This window comes from Pempheris klunzingeri, chromosome 3, assembly GCF_042242105.1.
Source record: "Pempheris klunzingeri isolate RE-2024b chromosome 3, fPemKlu1.hap1, whole genome shotgun sequence".
Taxonomy (NCBI): domain Eukaryota; kingdom Metazoa; phylum Chordata; class Actinopteri; order Acropomatiformes; family Pempheridae; genus Pempheris; species Pempheris klunzingeri.
This window is the reverse complement of record NC_092014.1, coordinates 11,933,561-11,955,420: the sequence shown is the minus strand read 5'-3', so window position 1 is coordinate 11,955,420 and position 21,860 is coordinate 11,933,561. Positions and strand designations below refer to the sequence as shown.

At 37.9% G+C, this 21,860-nt stretch overlaps 2 protein-coding genes across 2 annotated transcripts; both read right to left on the bottom strand.

Annotated features, from left to right (window-relative positions):
- Nucleotides 1-2,792: 2,792 nt before the first annotated feature.
- Nucleotides 2,793-4,431, bottom strand: fabp2 (fatty acid binding protein 2, intestinal). Its single transcript, XM_070827758.1, has 4 exons — nt 4,310-4,431; nt 3,585-3,757; nt 3,161-3,268; nt 2,793-2,910 (listed from the first exon to the last, which is right to left on the bottom strand). Exons 1-4 carry the CDS (start codon nt 4,374-4,376, stop codon nt 2,860-2,862), a joined length of 399 nt encoding a protein of 132 aa, XP_070683859.1. The 5' UTR covers nt 4,377-4,431; the 3' UTR covers nt 2,793-2,859.
- A 4,146-nt stretch (nt 4,432-8,577) lies between these two features.
- gucy1b1 (guanylate cyclase 1 soluble subunit beta 1) lies at nt 8,578-21,344 on the bottom strand. The gene is made up of 13 exons (XM_070827880.1): nt 21,237-21,344; nt 20,846-20,919; nt 18,796-18,896; nt 18,562-18,680; nt 17,790-17,987; nt 16,523-16,753; nt 16,216-16,332; nt 15,241-15,374; nt 13,527-13,724; nt 11,848-12,085; nt 10,959-11,099; nt 9,539-9,693; nt 8,578-9,252 (listed from the first exon to the last, which is right to left on the bottom strand). The coding sequence occupies exons 1-13, from the start codon at nt 21,237-21,239 to the stop codon at nt 9,105-9,107; spliced, it is 1,857 nt and encodes a 618-aa protein (XP_070683981.1). The 5' UTR covers nt 21,240-21,344; the 3' UTR covers nt 8,578-9,104.
- Nucleotides 21,345-21,860: the final 516 nt, after the last annotated feature.

Sequence of the window (21,860 nt, the reverse complement as noted above, 5' to 3'; positions counted from 1 at the left end):
AATCAGTCACTGATTTGTTTCAACCGTTATCATTTATCAGTTATTTTACAGCATTTATGTGTTAATGAATGACTGAGGGCTGCTCCATATCAGTCAACCTCCTTGGCTGTAAAAATCAGTTCACAATCATTGTGTCAAATGATTTATTAATGTTCCTATAATCTTATAGGCTGATTTCAAGCCTTCAATCGGAAATATGTTTAGATCTTTGAGAGACAGTTTCTCAAAGAATTAGTTCAGTTTCTGGCAGTCTACAAATATTATAATTTGTTGACAGTGATGTTGTGTAGTCGGGGCAGCCCTCGGGTTATTCAATAGGTCACTAAATACTGGTTGACCTTGTCACCTTGTGTACTCTACCTTCGAGTTGTGCTGGTTCTTGTAATCCTTTTTTGTATTTCACAGTGATGTCAAATTGTATTTTTTCAGTCTTCCTTTTAAAGTAGACAGATTTAAACAGGTCTGTATTTGCAGGTATTTTCATAATGATGCCAACATAAGTAATATGCCTATCCGATATTGACCGTACAACACAACATTTACTCTTGTTCATAAGACTAATGTTCTGAAACCTGCATGTGGCCTTTACAAAGTCTTACTAGCTGTGTGTACAGCATAAGCATGAGCATGATAATACTGGACTGGAGTCCAACAAACATAAATTCTATTGGATTTTACTTAATTGTAATAAAATAAATTCATTAAATAGTGATTTGTAACTATGGTTGATTTGGAAACTTTTTTAACACTTGAGCGTTGTTCTCTCCTCTTGCTTATGCAAGGACACATACTTTTGGTTATGCATCCATTGTAAATATGATCATATGATGGAAACAATGCGCTAGAAAACAACCGACATACTATGCATTCACTAACTTACATACTAAATTACTTTAAGATCACTTTTAAGGCAGATTTCAGTATTTTTAAGGCTTTTTTTCCTGTAAATCCGACTTTATGAGAACACATGAAGAGCGTTATTCAGTTTTCAAACATTGATATCAATTTTCTTTTCCTTAACATCCTGCTATTTACTTTTCATTTTTGTCAATTCACAGTAACCTTTGTCCAGGTATTTCTCAACTACTCTAACCGCACACATTTAGTCACTAAATTTGCTGTGTTTGTGTGTGTGTTGTGTTTGTGCCGTGAGACACCAAAGGATGGTGTTTAGAGATTTATGTGTGTTATCACACCTAAACGTGTAATTTGAGCACCTACTTGCCTATTTGCATTTTAATTATCGACACTGTTAAAATTCAAGAAAAAAGGCAAACAATGTAACTGAGTTGTTAAGAATTTTTTTGATTGAGCAGTCTAATCCTTCAAATAACATAAGGATGTGTTCACACAGGTTGATTGTGCTCTTGTAATTAGAAATCATTAATTTTACTCTTATTTTAAAGTATCTAATATCTAAACTAATGGATTAGATAAAGCTCGTCATTAACCAGATTATCTTAATGCTGTCTCACCTGCAAAGTGTTTTTTGTGGTTTCTTATGTAACGGCTATATCATTTATTCACAGTATTTGTCATGTTATCTAATTATTTTCTTCAGTTGTAAAAATAGGAATTATATTGTTTTCACACAAGTTGTATTTTACATTCTGAACTTTGTGTCTTCAGTTGTATCAAGAGTGCCTTGACATTTTTCAGTGGGACATGTTTTTTTTGTGTGTGAGAACGACAGTGGAAAGAAAGTGACGAATGAAAGGGATGGAAGATGTCATGCAAAACTTTTAAATATGCAATGCTAATAGTGACTGATGACACGCCTCTGTGTGCACCATTGTACTGTATGTGTGTTGCTGAGTGGCGGGGGGGGGGGGGCTTCCTACAAGGCCTTTCAGACTTGGAAGCTACAACAAACAGCAGCAAGCTGCAAACTCGCTGCTCGCTCCGCTTCCAGCTGCAACTGGCAAACGTTTGACACGTTCAAATGTCAGCGGCAGAAAATGGTAGAATCTGTGTTTGTAAGTGACGAGTGCATCCCACCTCCTGGCAGCAAAGCTGACCAGTTTGAAAGAGCCTTAACGTGCTAAACGAAATTGCTCTGATAATTGTTAAATGTGCATGTATGTCTTGAGTGGGAACTTGGAGAAAGAAGCTGATAATTGGTTTTCCTCTCACACCCATGATGCTAACACAGTAAGGCTCCATACACTCGAGAGGCCTGTTTGACGGTCTTTTCATTGTGTGTCACATAACGTCACAGTTGGCATTGCATCAGTCCACATCTATTATTATCTTATGCTAAATATACGGCAACAGAACCTAATTAGACTGTACTGCTCAAGAACAAAAGACACATTATGCCACCGGTTTCATCTGATAAGTTAATGGCTGATGTGACCTTGCGTGTTGGAACTGTATGCCTCACTGAATCCTATTGTCATAACTCTGTGTGCGGTTAGGATTTGGCCTGACATTACTGGTGTATTGAGTTGTTGGTGCTCCAGTGAATGCTTCATGACTTGTGTAAGTACAGATCAATTTAAAGAAACATAAAAATCTGTCTACACTTTATATTTTTGTAGATAATATATATTTATTTTTATTCATTGTTGAATAAAGTTTAAATTATTGTATCACTCTTAAAATTAGTCACTTCACTGTGTACGTTTTTTGAAAATCACACAAACCTCCACAGATTCTCACTATAAAGTTAGAATTTCAATGAATACAATACAGAAAAAAAAACACACAAAATATGCAGTTATGCCTTTATTACTGCAACAAAATCCTGTGCAATTCAAAACTGTTTCATAGGCAGGTTATTTTGATATAAGTAGTTGATAATCAAACAATACTGTATGTAAAACATCTCACTTTAAAATTCTGGTCATCAGTTTGGTCTTAACACTTCTTGAAAATCCTCTTTGCGTCCACACCTTCGTAGTTGTAGCTCTGTTGGTGAAAGATGATGTCAGATACAATTACAGTCATATAGCTACTATATCTGGCTTATTATTGGACATCACAGTTTGCATGTGTATTTAAATCATACTACAGTATGCTGCAAGTCAGAGTTACAGAATATACATATAAATGAAAAATATAGAATAACTTGTAACCCAGCTAAACCCAATCTCAGAGTGGTTGATATGAAATGGGGATTTCTGGTGCCCTCATTTGCATAAATATTCATTGGCTTTACCTGTATGAGTTCATCTCCTTGGACGATTCTGGTTGTTGTCAGTTGCTTTCCGTTGTCCTTTCGGTTGAAAATCCCCTTCAACATGTCGCCCTCCATGGTCCATGAGCCCTGCAGAGGGAAATGTGAAATTTACTCATGACATGAATACTACGTGGAAAAGGTTTGGCCGAAATACGAGGGAAGGTCGTGTTGTTATAGTTTTATGGCTGTAAGTGTTCGTGGTAGTGAGTTGAAATCAACTTGGCACAAGAGTTGAAAGTGAGGCTTTGGCGTGTGGATAGTTTTCTGAACCAACAAATGAACTCTTGCAGCTCAAAGGTTCGGAGTCTAAGTGACTGAAGCTCAGTTCAAAGTATCTGGCACTAATCGAGGGATATGATTATAAAGTGTGATGATAGAGAGAGAAACTTGAACTTTAGCTTACTGATAGTTCTGTTCCATCTGCAAGGCTGTAGTCAAAGCTGACCCCCAGGGTGAAGTCTATTTCCAGGGTGCGGAAATTACTGCTCTCCTTGACATGAAACTTGTCTCCAGTCTGTTCGATGGTTATCTTGAGGTTGTCGTGAGCAGCCAGCTTCCTCTTCACCATGTTAATTCCTATAAACAGACACATTGAAAGTTCAATAGACTGAACAATCACAGGAAATTTGTCAGGCTTTAATCACTTTTCATGAACGGGTTGTTCCCTCGTTTGTGTTTTTGTGGAGGATATGTAGGTACAAAAGCCAAATAACAAAGATGTTCTGTAGGTCACCGTGCCAAGTGTTTTCAAGTGAGACCTTAGCTCCAGTATTTAGTTTGGTCATCTATTTAACTTTATTGAAAGACATAAGACATTAATCTCTAACTTAAAATTATGATTGCACAAACCAGTTTGCTGCATAACTGACATTTGACTTAGAAACAATTATTTTCATTAAATGTGACATACTGACTGGCTTCTCTGTATCAGTACTTTATCAACTGCTCTATCGAGTCTTGATCATTATTACTGTCATTTTCTCACACAAAGAGAAGACATGGTAATGAAATACACAGTTATTTACAGTTATATACAGTTAGTTTTCTACCAAATGCATCAATTTCCACATATTTAAGAAATATGCTGTGCAGTCTTTGGCATTTAATGAGCAGTTTGACATCACTCACCCATTTGTTCCATGAATTTCTCATAGTTATCATTGCGATCAATCTTCCAGGTGCCGTTGAAGGTCATGGTGGCTGTGGTGAGGGTGGACTGGACGACTCTGCAGAAAGGAGTGTCTCACTCAAAGTCTGCCGCTCCTTTTAAACCCCACACCTCCTTATCTCGTCATCTATCTGAATGCTGATGTGGCCGTTTAAAGCTCAAATTTTCTCAAAGCAGTAACCACAGCAATACTGTATACTTTTTGACTAACAGAGTGGTTGACATCCTGTTATACCTGTATCTCTGTTTACAAAGGGTGTAGTCGTAGCTTTATTGTATGAACAGTTTTCAGTGCAGAACTGCAGTGATTCAGCATGCAGTGTTTCATACAAGAAATACAACTAAAATACATTTTTAAAGTTGACTAAAAACAGAATAATGTTTTTAATGTCTATTTTTGATCCCTGTACCTCAAGCTGAGGAAAACCTCCCACCAAAAAAGACCTGTTGAATCATATGTTTAAAACAATTTTACTACTTTACTACTTCAAATCTGTCTCTAATTTGCTTTACCACTTGGCTACACAGACATTATTTTCAAGACTCAACTGAATATGATTTCTTTTATAGTCTCTCTGGTGGGGGGGGGGGTTCGCAGTGTCTTTGTGTTTTTCCGTTTCTGTGTTGGGGAAATAATATTCTGTGTACTGAATTAAGGCCTGTTTAGGACAAATATGTAACCACAATTGATACAAACTATCTGGAGTTAAAAAAACATCAAGTGCAAAGTGTTTCTCTTAAACAGACTGGGAGAAAAAGTGCACAGGAAATCCCCGTCAAGGGATGAGTAAAACATGCACACGTCATGTCTCTATCTTATCTTGTCTTCTCATCTCACTAAATGGCACAAGAGACCTTTGCCTGGCCTTCACTTTCCCCTCAATGAATCTGCCTCTTATCTCACAGAAGACCTTTCTACTATGACTGCAGTGATGAAATTGACAGACAAGCTTGAGACATACTTGATTAATCTGTGCTGAAGCTAATCTTAAACACAATGACTGTGTATCTCTCACTCCTAGTTGAAGTATCAGCTGTAACCGTGCATGTGAAATTATGACATAAAAAGGGAGGTATATTGCTGTATGTCTAAGAAAGCTGCCACACTGATCAATGCGTTACAGTTTTTGGGCTAGAAGAAGGTTAGAAGCAGGCCTGTGAGCAGAAGGAGGTCAGTTGGATCTTTGAATTGCTGAAGCTGAAAAAGCGGTGCTTGTTCATCCTCATTACCAACACTGTGGGACTCATGAGCAAGGCATTTAAGTGCTAACTGCTCCTGCAGAGATGCTCTGTGGCCATTAGACCAGATTGTGGTGGAAATTAGATCATCTTTCTCTGCTTTTGGCATTATTGCACTGGCTACTCATTCGTTTTAGGATTAATATTAAGATTTTATTAACTATTTATTGAATTTTACTAACCAGCCTGTGCACAGACAGACAACTGTCTGAATGTAAAAAAAAAAACAAAACAAAAAAAAAACACCTTCCTGCAACAAGGCATTGCAGTCAACAAAAGATTTCTTGGCTCCTAAAAGGATGAAAACATCAAAATAATCTGACGTATACACACTGTACGCACCACCACAAAGACCTTTTACACATGTAACATTTTCATTTTTCATGGCAGGAATCACACAAATCAATAACATGAATGCAATCCACTTAGGTGCCTCAATAGGTCACCATGCACAATGGGTCCTTTTCACAGCGAACATTTTGACTTGTCATAGTAGGAAAAGGGCTACAGTGCTAATAACAGTAACATGGCTCTATGTTAGCAAGCTGTGACAGTGTGCAATCGTTCGTTTGATTATTTACACCTGTTTTACCTATTCTGACCACCCAAAATGTTATGAAAAATGACTATAGCAGGAATTTGTATATTGTACCTTTATGGGCTGCAGCCCTGACATGTCAGAAATCAGGCAGGTAACTTTCCCCCGAGTTGTTTTGGCTAACCTGTTAGTAAACAACTTAGCTTACCCATCCAGCAGAAACACAAGGTTTGTATTCATTTGGAGTTTGTTTCTGGCCACCTTATGAATGTAAGTCAAATTAACTCTCCTTTTACCTCTTGGTGCCTCACTAAGGTCTGGCATAAATATGTAGGTATTAAGCTTCTCCCAGTTACTGGCTAACTTTGCCAAGCTGCTGAGATCCAGAATGGCTAAAACTGGGCGGCCATTTTGTTTTGACACAGAAATGTAGGTTAAGGTACAACTTCAGAAAGAGTAAAAAGTATTTTTTTCTCATTCAGCGGATGAATCATTCAGTTATCAGAAGAGCCTTCTGGGATTCTTAAAATACCGTCAAAACAACGGTAAGTGATTTTAAACGACCTTCGGGGTTAATTAATTAACTACCACTCTGATGTTAATCTATGCAAATACCAAGGCAAACACAGCAGAGGCACAAACTGGGGCTAGCAGCTAGTTAGCTTACAGTTAGCTTTCTCTACGGCTGCTAACGGCGGTTAATGGGAGCAGCTGAGATTTAGCCATAGAGCAGCTAAATGTTTGTCTTTCAACACATATCTATGAGCTGTAAACGGATTAAAAAGGCAAGAAATTAAGATTTAAGAATTAAGATTCACCGAAGCTGAAAATGTGGGTGATTATTCTTCTTGAGTTTAGCACCTCAAGTGGCCATTTTCATATTTCAGTCTGTAGGTACACATTCGTTTGTATGAGAGCAACATCACAAAGAAAAATACTTAAAACTTAGCATTAATGGCTAGTTAATGAGGCAATTAAAGAAATAACCTGTTTCGACTATTACAGGACACCATGAAAGTTCAGAGCAGGAAAAAAACCTCAACCTGACCTTTTTCCAGTTTAATAGTAGGGAGCTTATCCTGACTGGGGACCACATATAAGTGGATAATTGGCAGTGAGAAGTGGATGTGTGTCACTGACAAGGTATTTCCCCCTTAAATTAATTTACCAAAGGACCAAAACATTTAACATGAGTAAAATTAGTCCTTAGGCCAGAATCTCACATGGCTAATGCGAAACTGCACCCACTTTGTGGTAACCTCACTGTTTATCTATAAAGTAATTTCTTATAAATAAAGGTGCAAAATGTTCTGCTTTGGTGACATTATCAGCAGCTGGTGTGTCAGAAATGTGGAGCCCTTAAGGCCACATACAGAAAAACATACAAAGGGCTGGGCCACTCACTAGAAGTGAGCTTGTGCTCAGGATTGTAATCCTCAGACTGGCCACTAGAGAGAGATGTCGACAAAGCAATGTACTGTGAATTAGACGTGCGTCTGCTGTATGATACATCACTGCCTGGAGGGGGATCATGTATTACTTCTGTTCATCTTTATAAGAGCCACAATGAGCAGGTTGCTCGTGCTGTACAAACAAAATACCAAGTAAACCAACACTTGTCAATACTATTTTATTAGATACCTCTCAACAGAAACATTGTCAAAATAAAACAATCATGTCTTCCAGGCACAGACGTGCACTTGTACAGAACAAGAAGCATCCGTCCTTTCTTACACAGGATGGTTAAAGAAGAGTCCTTTCGAGGATGACAAGTGAGATTAAATAATAATGACTTTGGAAAAACAGGGTGAAATACGTGTGATACATTTACTCGTGACATTAATCGATTAATCAAACACATACATCACATAGTTCAACTTATAGAGGCACAAACTAGATTTCCATAATAATAATAATTCCATAATTGTTTTATCTGTCATTGTATATTCTGTTTTTCTAAAGGTCATACTTACGTTTGATAATGCAAAAAGAATAAATACCAAAAGACATAATATATAACAATAAATATATAGATCATTTAGAATATATCAACAACTTTTAGTGGAACTGAAAATAGTACTCAATATTATTTCATAGAAGGAGACAAAAAGTGAATGTGCAATAAATATATTAAATAATCTAGTGTATAGTGCTCATTTTTAATCATAGGACTCTGAATAATTCAGTGAGATACATGATGATAAAGATTTACTAACGGCTCAACATGTATCAATTGTGACTCTTGATGTAGTTACATATCTGTACTGTATGTATTATTTTAATGGTCGTGATGCCAGTGTAACATATGAACAAAAAATAGGCCCCTCAAATAATGACAGTAATGTAATGGGACAAGCATTATATCAAGTTATAGTATCTTTTTTTTTTGTCAAGTCTTTCACTTTAAATCAAGATTTTTGTCACTATCTTCCTTAAAACCTTGTATTCATCTAATGTGAAATGAGTTATTTGGGCTGGTAAAGACTATGACCTCTGTGTCTTTTTGGCTGGTTTCAGAACAAATACAGTATGTGACTTCATCAGTAGCCAAAAACATTTAAGATAGATGGAAAATGCTTGGCTTATCAAAGTCTTCACTGATATTCTGTACAATAACTGTGTGGATATTCTTTTCTAAAAATGTATCAAACTTGAATGCACTATATATCACTAATCCTCTATTATACATGAAACACTTCACTATTGTGTCTACACTAAAAAAATATAGTGAGGTCATGACAGATCATGGTCAAGCAGAAAACAAGTTGGTAGAGCAGTGGCATAGATTCATATTCACTTTTAAACATATTAAAAAATATCTGGATGTCTGCAGTTAGATAATCATTCTTTATTTCACCTGACCCATCTCATCCCTGCCTTAAAATCTGAGTGGTTATGAAGACTTTTTGACTAGACAGTACCGTACTGATACTTCTATTAGCTGACACTCGGGTTGTTTTAGTGTTGAATCTGAATTGTTAAGCTTTAACAGTGGTGGACTCTGTGTCAGTGGGCTTCCTGGACAGAAACCACACCTTCATCGGTTCCTTCTTTCCTTTCATGGTGACGGGGCCCCGATACTCCAAATGAAACTGCGGGTCGGCATTCTCAGCAGACTGCAAACACCTGAAATACAATGTCAACATCATCATATATTTTCACTTTCTCTGTGATAAAAGGAAAGAACATGAAATCTACTGACCCAAACAACACACCTACTGGTTTATGTTTTAAATGGATTCCAGCTTTCATTCATCTCTAAATACAAATCCCTTTACATACTGTTAAACCATGTGCAAAGCCACCTAATTTTTTCTACAGCAAGTGATTAACTCCAAACATGACTTCACACAAATTTAAAAAAAAAAAAGGAAACAATATACATACGAAATAAGGAGTTACTTCTACTTACCGGGAAGTATATTCTGAAACATTTATTTTTCCCTTTTCACCAGTAGTTTCTGTACGACTTGTGAGGTTGACCGTATTTCCAAAAAGGCAGTATCTGGGCATCCTTTGGCCAATGACCCCAGTCACCACTTCTCCTGTGTGGATCCCAATAGTAATCTGTAAAGAAGGGAGAATGATACAAACCACTGTAATTCCACAGTATGTCTGTTATAATTTGCCCAAGTTAATAAATATGCCAAAGATTTCCAAATTTCCTGTCAAATACTGGCAAAACTAAGCTTAAATATTTACTGTAGGATATCCACAGCACTGATCATTGGTCATCTGCGGTAAATTCATTACTTAAAGCACCTGATTTATTTACTTAGAAACTAAACCAACAAAAAATGCACAGAATGAGTGTGGGAAAGTATGCCAGAATTCAAATAAACCTGTACAATTGTCAAATCATTGATCGGGTAAATTATTTGTGTTCCCACAGAGAAAAAAAATTCAACAACTAACCAGATGAATGCTTCTCTTAGTCTGTTGGCACAAATTCTTTAAAAGCTACCGACTGAAAAGGTGCGACATTTGGTGGGTGGATAGAAGGTTAACTTTGCCAGAAATCATTTCATGTACAAAATTAGATTTTTTTTTAGGTGCAATAAACTAGCTATTCCAAAAGTAGCTCTAGGCAATCTACAGACTAATATTTACACTTGAACATGTAGGCACTTCAGTACTTGCTGTCTCCATGAACACGCTGTGAGTGTCTGGGACAAATGAGAATCTATTTTTAGACACAGGATCGTGAGATGATTTGAGTCCGTTCCTGCTACTAAACCGGACTTCTCTTCAGCCGGTGCCATGTCCCAAAATAAACAGCCTTTTGTTAACCTGACATCATTTTCCAAAGTTAAGTCTCAGCAGTCATTGATACAATAACAAACTCCAACAGTCAGCTAAACAAATGTCTACTGTGTTTTATCCAACTTTTCCCTGCTTATTACTTCAGTGGTGAAATATGTTCAGATGCACAGACACAATTATTCTAAAATCAATCAGCAAAAAGAACCCTGAGGGCCTAGCGTTGGTCATATTAGCATGACAGCTGCAGTAGAGGTCTTACACAGTAAATAGAAATGAATACAGAAAACTAACAAGATGTCTAATTTATCTGTGCCAGAATAACAGATGCATTGCTAAAAAAACTGAAAAATAATGAAATATGTGAAGGAAAACAGTCATGACAAAGAAACACAGTGCACCAAAAATACTGCCAATTGGCATTTACACACACATGGCAGCCAATATTTAAAAAATCATTGTGAGATTTTTGTGGCCAAAATTACGTCAGTCTATAATATTATTTGGAGAATAACTAAAGTCAAATATCTGAAGAAAACAGAAAACATTTCTGAAGAAGAATCTTATCATACCTGTACTGGTTCATCGTCGACTTTGACTTGTCCAGCAATCTCCAGCATATCGAGAGCGAGGTGGCAGATTGACTTGGCGTGGTGTGTGCACGGCTCTGGTAGGCCGCTCACTGTCATGTACTTATCACCTACTGTTTCCACCTGTACAAAAAAAAAGGGTCATTCTTCACTTGAATTACAGCATAACTTATTTTGCTTTGCTTTACTTCTGGTTGAAGTAAAATCATCTGTCCCTACTGTGCCACAAAGGCTTTTTTTTAATGCAACGTGCAGCTAGAAATAAACTGAAACACCCTGAAATAAACACTTAAACACTTACATCAGCTATAAGACATTCAGGGCCTCTTTGAGCCCTGCTAAAACCCTAGGACCACCTAGCCATTCAGCATGTAGAGTAAATATTACTTCTTTTGGTGACCCAGTGCCTGAAGCCAATCCCCTGGAAGTGCTAAGGTCTGTTTGACTTCTTAAAGTGCATTCTTGTCTGAAAGCCTCGAGTGTAAATCTGCAGCACGAGGCCCATAAAGTGGTGCAGTCCCTCTGTAAAACTACACTGTGTTTAGAACTTAGTACGGCTCTTCTTATGGTGAAAAACTCAAGTCAATTGATATAAATACTCTCTTTCTGACTTGTAGGTGCATAATTGCATAACATTATTCACCAAGAGAGCCAGTATGCTTCACTGCTGCATTAAAGCTGAAGAACCAGCTCAGAACATCTGAGTTAAAAGCACTCAAATTCTTAATTTTAGATAGCAGACTTGTGGGGTTTTTTGTACACTTTGATCACTGTCACTTTGATGCATAGATCCTTTTCTTTTTATTCCTTTACTGTGAGAAATGTACACAAATGCATGATATACTGTCACAGTAACATTCTTGCTTCCGACCTTGTATACATAAGGGTTGTTCCGAGAGTCTGTCAAGATGTCAAAACGTGTGTAAACATCGTTGAGCAGGTTGACTATCTTGATGGCTCCCTCTGCCGAGGCGTGCTTGCTACAGAAGGCGTTGAATCCTACAATGCCACTAAAGAGGATGGTCACGTTGTCGTAGCGTTTTGCGGGGACAGGCCGTTTGTGTCGCAGTTCGTTGGCAACAGATGGCGGCAGAACGGAGTACAGCAATCTATATAGGAAGAAGAGAAATGAACATTTTGATTGAAGGCATAGTTATGGTGTGCTCGAACTGCAGAGTAATGGGCTGGAGCTGCCAGACTGAAGTCCATCCTTTGGATCAGCGTTTTATTTGCTCACCCACCACCTTTTGGTCATTTTGCTATGCAAGCTGCTCTCAGACAGGAGGGTGGTGTTTCTATGGTAACTGGTTAGATTATGGCTGCCTGTTAAAAGCAAAATACCTTTCATACAGAACAGATAGCGGTCACCAAACAAAAATCTATACATGCAAATAAGGTATATTTAAACAGGAGATGAGACTATACATATTTATCCAGATAGTGTACAGAGTGTTTTACTCTCAGTAAGGTACACGCCTGAATAGCAGCAAAGATGGCACAAATGTATGTTTTCATTATCAGAAAACAGTGTTGTGCAGCTTTTTAAAGGCAAGGGCAGTGCAGCAGCGGTTCTCTCAAATATTTAGAGAGGAACCATGAATTCTAATCAATGTTTGGAGCCCAAGGCACTTTGAGGCCAGAGAATGGCGAGAATAATAATATAGGGATCCACCGGCAAAGCGACAGTCTTCTTCCTATGAGAAGATAGAGCTGCTAGTGCAGTCTGAATAAAGACTACACTCCACCTCTGTACTCTTCTCCAGCTGTCACACACTGCTGTGCCAAATTACTATGACAGTTGGTTTTGACTCCGACGTTCATAAAAGGGCCTGAGTGTCATCATAACAAGGACTGAAAAGTAGCTTAGGCAAATATCAACTAAGGTATAACAATAGATTTTAACCCTAGGTGGTCCAACTGTCATGTAGCCTCAACACAAGAGACCTGCTAGTGTCCTGCTGTATCTGCTGTGTTTCTTCTCTGAGGTTCGTCCTTAAAAGGGAATACTTGATGAGACTACTCCTTCATGTCACTAAGAGACAGCCTAATGACCAATCTTTGCCACTTATTTTTCCATTTTTTGTAGTTATTTTGAAGTTTACTCTACAGATAATGACGGGGGCTATGGCATATCATTATACATGATTATAATACACTATACATAAAGTTTCTCTAACTTACTAGATGTACATGTTTGTAAACACGGCTAAATTTGTGTGTTAATGAAAAAGTAATTGCTTGAAGGGTACCTGAGGTCTTTTTAAACCTGGGTCCTATTTTACATTCAGACTGCACTAGCAGGTCTATCTTCTCATTGGACCAATTCCAAAACAAAACATTGTGGAATTGGACAAGTAGTTCATCTCAGCCGCGAACAGGTTGCGAACAGATTAGCGTGTGTTTAAAACAATTAAAATTCCTCTACTGTTCTTGTCACAAGAGACGTGCGGTCACAAACTCATTAACTAAAAGCTGAAGCTACAGTTTACAACCGATTTGTAGGCTTAATTAACAGCTAGCTAGCTCAAAACTCTAGAAATGCTGTCAAACCTGTCTGTCTTTTTCTTCTCATCCTCCAGAGCCCGGAGTGTGTGCTGCAGACGATCTGTCAAGATTTCCAGCTCTTGGGTCAACTTGTACTCCTCACGAAACTGCTCGCCCAGCAGCACCAGGTCACGTGTGGCGTCATGTAGCGGGATGTCGCTCAGGTATAGCCCCCTTCGTGTGAGATCATCCAGGTTCATAACACTAGAAAAACCAAGAAAAGAGAAAACAGCAAGATACTCGTTGGTTATTGCTGGTGTTAAATTGATGTTTTCACAACCAGGAAATGTCTAATTTGTGTCTGTGGGTAACGGGAAAATAGCCTTTCTCTTCTGGGTCTTGCTGATATCAGGAACCAACGTAAATTAAACAGAACATGATGTAAGAACCACCAGCAATGAGATCACCATCGTCCTTTCAGGACTGAGACCGTGTCCAGATAAATGTTCCTGTAGAGCAGTGAGGTCAGACACTATAGTATGAGTCCTCTCTGATCAAGTGTGTGAGCATGCTCTTCTGTTTGAGCCTGTTACTTCCTGTCAGGCAGCAACCTTTTTTGAAAACACTGATCTTGTCTTCTGTGAAGTGTCTTCGATCTGTGAGGACAAGATCTCTTGAACCCTGCTCCCCTGCGTCACTAGAAATGTCTGATTGGTCATACAAGGGCCACAGAGGCTAATGGAGGTCTCAACAGAAGAACCAATGTAATTAGCAGCTCATAGATTTCTTTGTTTCTCTGACCATGTACCTATGGGATTCTTGTTTATGAAAAGTAACATACATTTGCAACAGCAAATTAAATGATTATTTGATTATTCGACTGCGTACATACATAATCTTATTAAATGTTTCGTTGATGTTTTTCACAAGGATTACTTCTCCGGTGCAAACAGTTTTGTAAAGTCTTCTGTTGCTCTGGAGGAGTTTTCTTTAAGAATGGGCTTGAAACTTTTTTTATTTTATTTATATTTATTTTTTATTTATAACTGACAGCCTACACAAACTGGGGATGTGGAGTTCAAAGTGCAATCCTCAAATGCTAAAATACCCTTTTAAAAGCACATAAATGAGGTGCATAATTGCACTGGGTGACATGTTATTATGGTGAACATGAGCACTGTAGTTGATTTTAGTCAGTCCTACATAAACTGCCCTGCTCCTGTAAATACTTGCTATCCCATATTAACCTGCAACTGAAAATGGTCCCCAACAAATGCAGTACTTACTCTGGTTGAGTTAATATTTGCCAAACACTTTTTCTTAAACTAATTAAATTACTGAACCTTGTTTTAAACTGAGAGAATGCATTTGTGAGCCGTTTCTTTTAATATTTCAGTCCTCAGTAGGAACGAACGGCCTTTCGACAGAACATCACAGCGTAGGGAGTGAAAAGTATTAAGGGAAGGATTAACACATCGTAGGTAACATTCATGCTTGTAAACAAAAACAAACACTGTTGAGGTGCTGTGAGGAACTGTAGCAAATTAAATTAACCATTTAATTATGTTTCATTCATGTATTGGAGTACAGTATTTCTGTATGCACAGAACAACAATGGCACTTTAAAAAACAAATGAACACCTTGGAATTTCGAATTCCAGGATTTTTAGCTTTGCTGGAAATGCGTGTGTTATTTATTCATGGGGTTAAAGATAACCTGTGTATTGGTGTGTACATTCAGTCTGCGCCTTTGACAGGACAAGCTTCACAGTGGGTTTACCTGGGTGAGCAAAGAAAAAGGATGTTCTCCGCCTCTGGCAAGTAAATCATCTGTCCTTTCAATCTCAGACAGCTGATCTCCACCCCCGTGAGCTCATCCTCGTTCTCTACAGTCTCCACATTCAGCAGGCCCTCCTGTCAGGATGACATCACACTTATGAATATTTCATTATATGTTCTTCTCTAAATGTGCTTAAAAACTGGGCACCAGTTCGACTCACCCTTAATTTTTAAATCTTTTTAAAAATCGTGTTTGCCTCAAGTGTTACATGCTTCATTCACCACTGTAGATAGTGTGTAAAGAAAAAATCTCAACTTTTTTTCTTGCATTATGACTATGAATAGCATCCTAGAGGGTGCAGTGCTTTGAAACCATTCTCTTCACAATAAGTGCTGCAACTATTATTTTAACACCTAAGCTTTTACTGTGTCACAAGTACACACAAGTATGCAAATTCAGCAGTTATATATTTATATACTTTCTCCACCTGAGTTTGACATCTCACTGAAATCTGTGCTTCTCAATACTGCTGCACCTTTCTACTCAGTTTCTCAATTCTCCCAGAATATCTTTCATGTCAAGTATAAAGTCTAGCTCTTTTTTCAGGACATTTAGACCCTTGCACTCTTTGGTCCATGCATAACCTGCATTATAAAATGCCACATATCACTTTCTTTAATTGGTTCATAGTTTACATGCTCAGTAATCTTTGCATGTAAACAGTTTTAATTGTCATTAACAGTGTTGATGGAGTCAAAATATTATGCAACTGCTAAAAATATCAGTGAGGTCATTAATATTAATGTATAAGACTATAAACACATTCATGTCATGTACAATTAAATAATGTTTTGATCATTCAGACGTGGGTGTGTTTTATTGCTTTTTGGCTACTGGAAAAGAATGCTAATATAGGAAACGTACTGATGTGATTAGACAAGAACACTGGCAAAGACTAAATTATATCATATCTACCTTGCTTCGCAGAACGAAGACAGTGTTGATGTGGGAGAGGATGCCATGATAACTGAAGTCGATGTGAGGACGGACCAATGAAAAAACTGAAGGGAGGATACAGGTACCAGGCTGGAGCTGGGAATTAAAATAAGTTATGCATATTTCAGTCACAGAAGATTAGAGACTACTTTGTTATCTATATTATTAATGAATTCTAGGTGTCCAAAAAGTAGCTGGTTTGAGATACTACGGCATAGTAAAGTGCTGACTTGATGAAACAGGCTTTGCTGTACATAAAACAGACTTTTGCATACAAAATCCACACCTGAGGCAGGACGCGATAAATGGCATTTCCACACTGTGTGAGCATCAGGTCTTTGTCAAACATGAGGTGGAATGGGAAGGCTTTGCAAAACGTGTACGGGCTGATTCGAGTCTCCTGTGTGCCGTTCTCCTCAAAGCCATCCAGGTCCTCGTAGAACGCCGCTTCCTCCGAGTCCTTCTCCTCAATCAGAAACTTGATGTGGTCGCATTCCTCGCTTTTCGGTTGGATCATCTACATCAGATGAAAAATATAGATGTTGACATGAAGTTAAACTTGGCTATATTGTGTCACATGGTAACAGCAATGAAATGTTTAATCAAACATTTTACCCACATAATATTAGTGTCATCAATATCATCCCCCTAATATTATTGACCTCAGGTCTATTATTATAGACGGTGTAAAATGACATTATTCAGTGGGTTTATGGGCATAAGGCATGCTGACGTCAAGCTGCTGTCTCTGCACCCTGTTGCCACAGCAACAGTGGCTAATATTTCCAGAAATTGGGTGTCACATTTGGAGCGTCTGCCATTTTCTGCTCTTTCATTACACACACAATTGCTGAAAAATATTATCCCGTCTGTACAATATGATTAGGTTTGGGAGAAAATGTCGCTCGCTTATGAAATTCCAGCCAAAGTGCAGGGGATGTCTTAGGAGAATAACATGCTGCAGTTATTGGTACAGATTATAGGATGTGATTTGTGGGCTACACATTAACATACAAATAAAAAATACCAATGACAGTTTACGACATTGAGTTATTCAGACTGGTTTAGACAAAGTCTGATTAGCATGGTTGAATAAGTGGGCCAAAGTTAAAAACACGGTTCTCTTCTCAGGATGATTTATCTAATAAGCGCGCAGTCAGCGGCCAATTTGAATTCATCCACATTTTGACAAAGTTAAAATAAAACTGTGGAAGAAAAAGACACCCAAGCTAGAGACTCAATAACTTAGATCTAAAAATATCCTCTGACTCACAGACATCAGCCAAAAACCTACTGCTGAACTGCGGTTGTCACAACGCAGCACTGTTCCTGTTTGGGTATTTTGAAACTTTCTGTTATATTCTGAGACACAAACACATCCTGACACACAATATTACAAAGACTAAAAGGCTTCATTGAATGTCAAAATAGACTAAATTAGAGAGAAAGAGAGAAAAATGTACAGTCATCTTCATTCATCATCAGTAGCATAGTGAGCCATTAGAGCTGTGGGTTCACTGTGCACAAAAAAATAACAGAACAGCAAAGCGCACCTTCATCTCTATCTCTGTTCCATGGATTTGTTGAGCGACGGTTTTAATGATGCCAATCACAATGTCTTGCAGGCCTTCTCTCTCTGAGTAGTAGTGAAGAATCAGATTGTTCCCCTTCTCTGCATCCGTGCAGCGGAACGAGGGAGCCCTCATCCCGGGATAAATGGTACCCAGGTGGTCGTGTAGAGCGTCTAGATTCTGTAAATAGTGATTAAAGATGAAATATGCTAAATCAATCACGGCACAGTTAATTAAAATCTGGCTGAGGTATAATAAGTTGGCTGATGTTGCCACATTATACATTATACATACATTATACATGAAACCTAAAAGTAGTACTCCAGCTCTTTAGTATTGGTCATCCATAACGATAAGGGACTTGGGAGAGGCGGTTTAAAAAAATGTTGATGATGAAGCAGTAAAGGCTGAGACATAGTGACTTTCTATGGCTCAAGTTAAAAAAATGCTGGATCCAACAATTCCCATAATTCCTGCCCAGTAAATGTCACGACTTTCACCCCTCGTTATTAACGCAGGTTATCTGTGATAAATTCAACCCAAACGGAGAAGATATCACTATGACATCATCATGGGTTATTTTCTTGACAAAGAGCCAAAGAAGATATTATCCAACTGTTTTCACTGGCTGAGCGGTACTCCTTGTAATAAGTAAACTGTAAAATTAGTACCCCTTTAAACACTGCAATTTTACAATCAATCTTAGTTAGTGTTACCATCCAGCTCTCCTGCATGCAAAGAGGAGAGAACCCACCTGCAGGAACTCACGAACATTCGATCCTAACACTCGCAAGATGGTGTCATATCCCGACTCTTGGCAAAACTCAAAAAACATCTTCCCAAACATCTGCAGGATTTCTCCAGCATCAATCTCTGAAATACAGAAGGGATCCCATCATTATCTGCCATAATGCTTTATTTGTATCTTATACTACATATAGTGTCATTTTTACTCCAACAATTAGGAAAAAACCATGCTGTCACTTACGGAGAACTTTACTTGCAGCAGCAACAAGATCGTATGTTTTGGCATCTTCGTATATGATTCTAACAAGGAACTGACCCTCGATATCAAGCTGAGCCTCCCTCCTGAAAACAAAGTGAAGCCAACGCTCATGAGCTACAGCAAATGTCACAGCAGAAGTAAACAGTCATTGTAGGTGGCTGGTTCAGACAACCAGTGCCTTTTTGGAACTGATTTTCTGTTGTTGCTCAAATCACAGAGGGACTTGTGTTTACAGGAATTATTCAATAACAACTGTTGTGTTTTATGTGTGGCCAGTCGGTGTGAGCCGGCTTGATTTATATTACAGTAACATAATACAGGTTTCCTTATTGCTTTGAAGTGGCCGTGTGGTTGTAAAACTACACTGTTGAATAAGTACAGATAATCAGGTTTAGATCTACTGAAGGTTCTTTGGTAAAAAAAAAACACAGCTCTGCTTCTGAGTGCACTTTGCTATTTATACATTTGACAATCTAGTTTTTACAGAAAACTTAATGAGGTTCTGATTACCACTGTTTAACTGAGAAAACAGACATGATTTACAGGCATTTTATTAGAATGTGGAACAGCTGAACAAACATACCAAGCCTTGAAAGCTTTTGTACAGAAAATAAGCATTCATTTTCAAATTACTTTGCTCATCAGATGATGAATTGTGCAATAAACATCCATGAGTTACATTTGCAGAGATAACAAAAGATGCTGCAGAGAGCGCCAGTTTTTTGGAGGGGGCTAAAGAACAACCACTTTGAAAACATTTACACAAGGCAGCTGCTGCTGGGCGTTTTTTTCCTAATTCTTCTTTTTTAGTGAGGGTCAAGTCTGGGGCAGTCAAGATTACAAAAGAAAAATAAACTAAGACTGAGCCAGATATTTAAACATGCTGAAAAAAAGGCAAGTTAACATTTTAGTGGAGAACTGGAGTTACATTCATCCTACTGCATGTGTATGTGTGTTGGAACGAGGTGTACCATGTTCTCCCTCTAGATGCTAAGCTACAGTCGTCTGCAGGATGCAGTTAAGATACTGCCTGACAATGGTGGCATGTGAGTACTATCAGTATAATTTGTATTTATACTGATTTGTATATTAGTATATTTAGTAAATCTACCCAAGTAGTGTACTTGAGTTCAATTTTTGAGGCAGAGCCGTTGGTATCATGTCCTTTTGTATTTTTTCTGGGAATCTCTATTTGCATTTACACTGCACATTGGTGGATATTGTATTTATACTTTTAAACTAACAAATAAAGAATAAATAATGTATTCCCACCAGTCTTGGCAGCATCCCTGTACAATGAAAACATATCTCCTAATTTGGTGGTTTTGACTTTTTCAGATAAACTTAAGGCTTACGTTTTACTTTATGGGTTGATACAATTCTCGTACTTCTTTTGCCAAGTAGACAGATTTAGAACCCACTATTTATATTGGATTATCAAAAATGCAATGCCATAAAGCTGATAACAGGGCTTTTCTTAGCTACTGAAAAGTTGATATTATGGAGATTAATCTTGAGGGAACAAAAGTTAATGAGGAAAAATGATTATAAAACAGTTAAATGAACAGATAAAACGTGAAGAGTGTAGGAAGGTTCAATGTTTCTACATATTGAACACTTACTTTGGATACTTGTAAGCCCCTTTTGCTAATATTTTATTTTAAATACAGAAGTATATCTACATTGCTAATACTTTGACATAAAGTCATCTGAATATTTTTTTTTCACTAAGGCAGCAGATTTATTTGCATTATAACAGTGTTTTCTGGTCTCATTTTCAGCCAACAATGAATGGAGCTGTTGACTAAAAGTGAGGCTGCAGTGGGACAGAATTTAAAATGTGATTTTCAGTGTGAGCCTGCAGAGGATGAATGTTAATCATTACAGTAAAAGCAAATGTCTGTCCCTGCTGGCACCACAGTGACAATGTGTGAGCTGGCTGTACAGTAGCCCTGTCTTGTATCCCTGTTGAGGTTGGCCACAGTGTAACCTGTGATACCAGAAATAGTGTAAACATGATCCACAAACTTACTTGATGTCTTCCCACACTTCCGGCCCGTAATTTCTTAAAACGAGAAGCTCCAAGGCGTGATTCACAAAACCATACTGTAAGTGTATTCGGAAAAACAGGAGCAACGTGAATATTCATTATTTAATTTAATTTAAGACATGCCTACTGTTGTAAATGCGTGTTTTCATACGACATATAAAATGCTCAAGACATATTATAAGCATATTATAAGCTTGTATATTCTATTCACTTATTAATATGCACAGTTAACACTATAAACAGGGGAATTATTGTATAAGAGCTACATAGCGGTGTCCACACGGGAAATGTCAAACACTAATACACCGTGTCGCGCGACAAACAGCCTATTTTATCAGCATTAAAACATAACACAAGATCTTCATGCACTTACCATGATGCGAGCAGCTCTTCTGTTTCCTTATTTTTGATCAAAAACCTTTGAATCTGACACAATCTTCATCGCTTGCTACAGATGCTGAGTATGTCTGCGTCCATTCCCCCTTTTTTTTCTCCTCAGCTTCTGACTGACAGCGAGTCTGTCCAATAGCAGATCAGAGACGGTCTTACGTAAGACACTCCTGACCAATGAGAACACAGCTGCGTTGTCAAAGTGATGCTGAAGTCACCACAGGCAGTAACACAGTTTTTGCTGTCAAACGTCAAGTTTTACGACAAACTTCACAACGAGTGTTATCTGCGCACTTTAAGTCAAAATTACGCGCAAGATATAAAATAATAAATTTGTCAAAGCAGTTATTTTTCTGAAAGGTCATTTGGGTGGCTCTATACATATATACATGTACATACACACACGCACACACACACACACACACACGTCTGTCATGCATTCAAAACTTCACTATGCATAATGGCTTCAGAAGGAAATAATATACCTTGGCCTATTTTATTATTGCATTACATTATTGATACATCCAAATTGCATTTTAATGTTGTAGCAGGTCAAAAGGGAGCTAATCATATCATAATGGTTTCTGGAAGTAATCTAATTTAACAT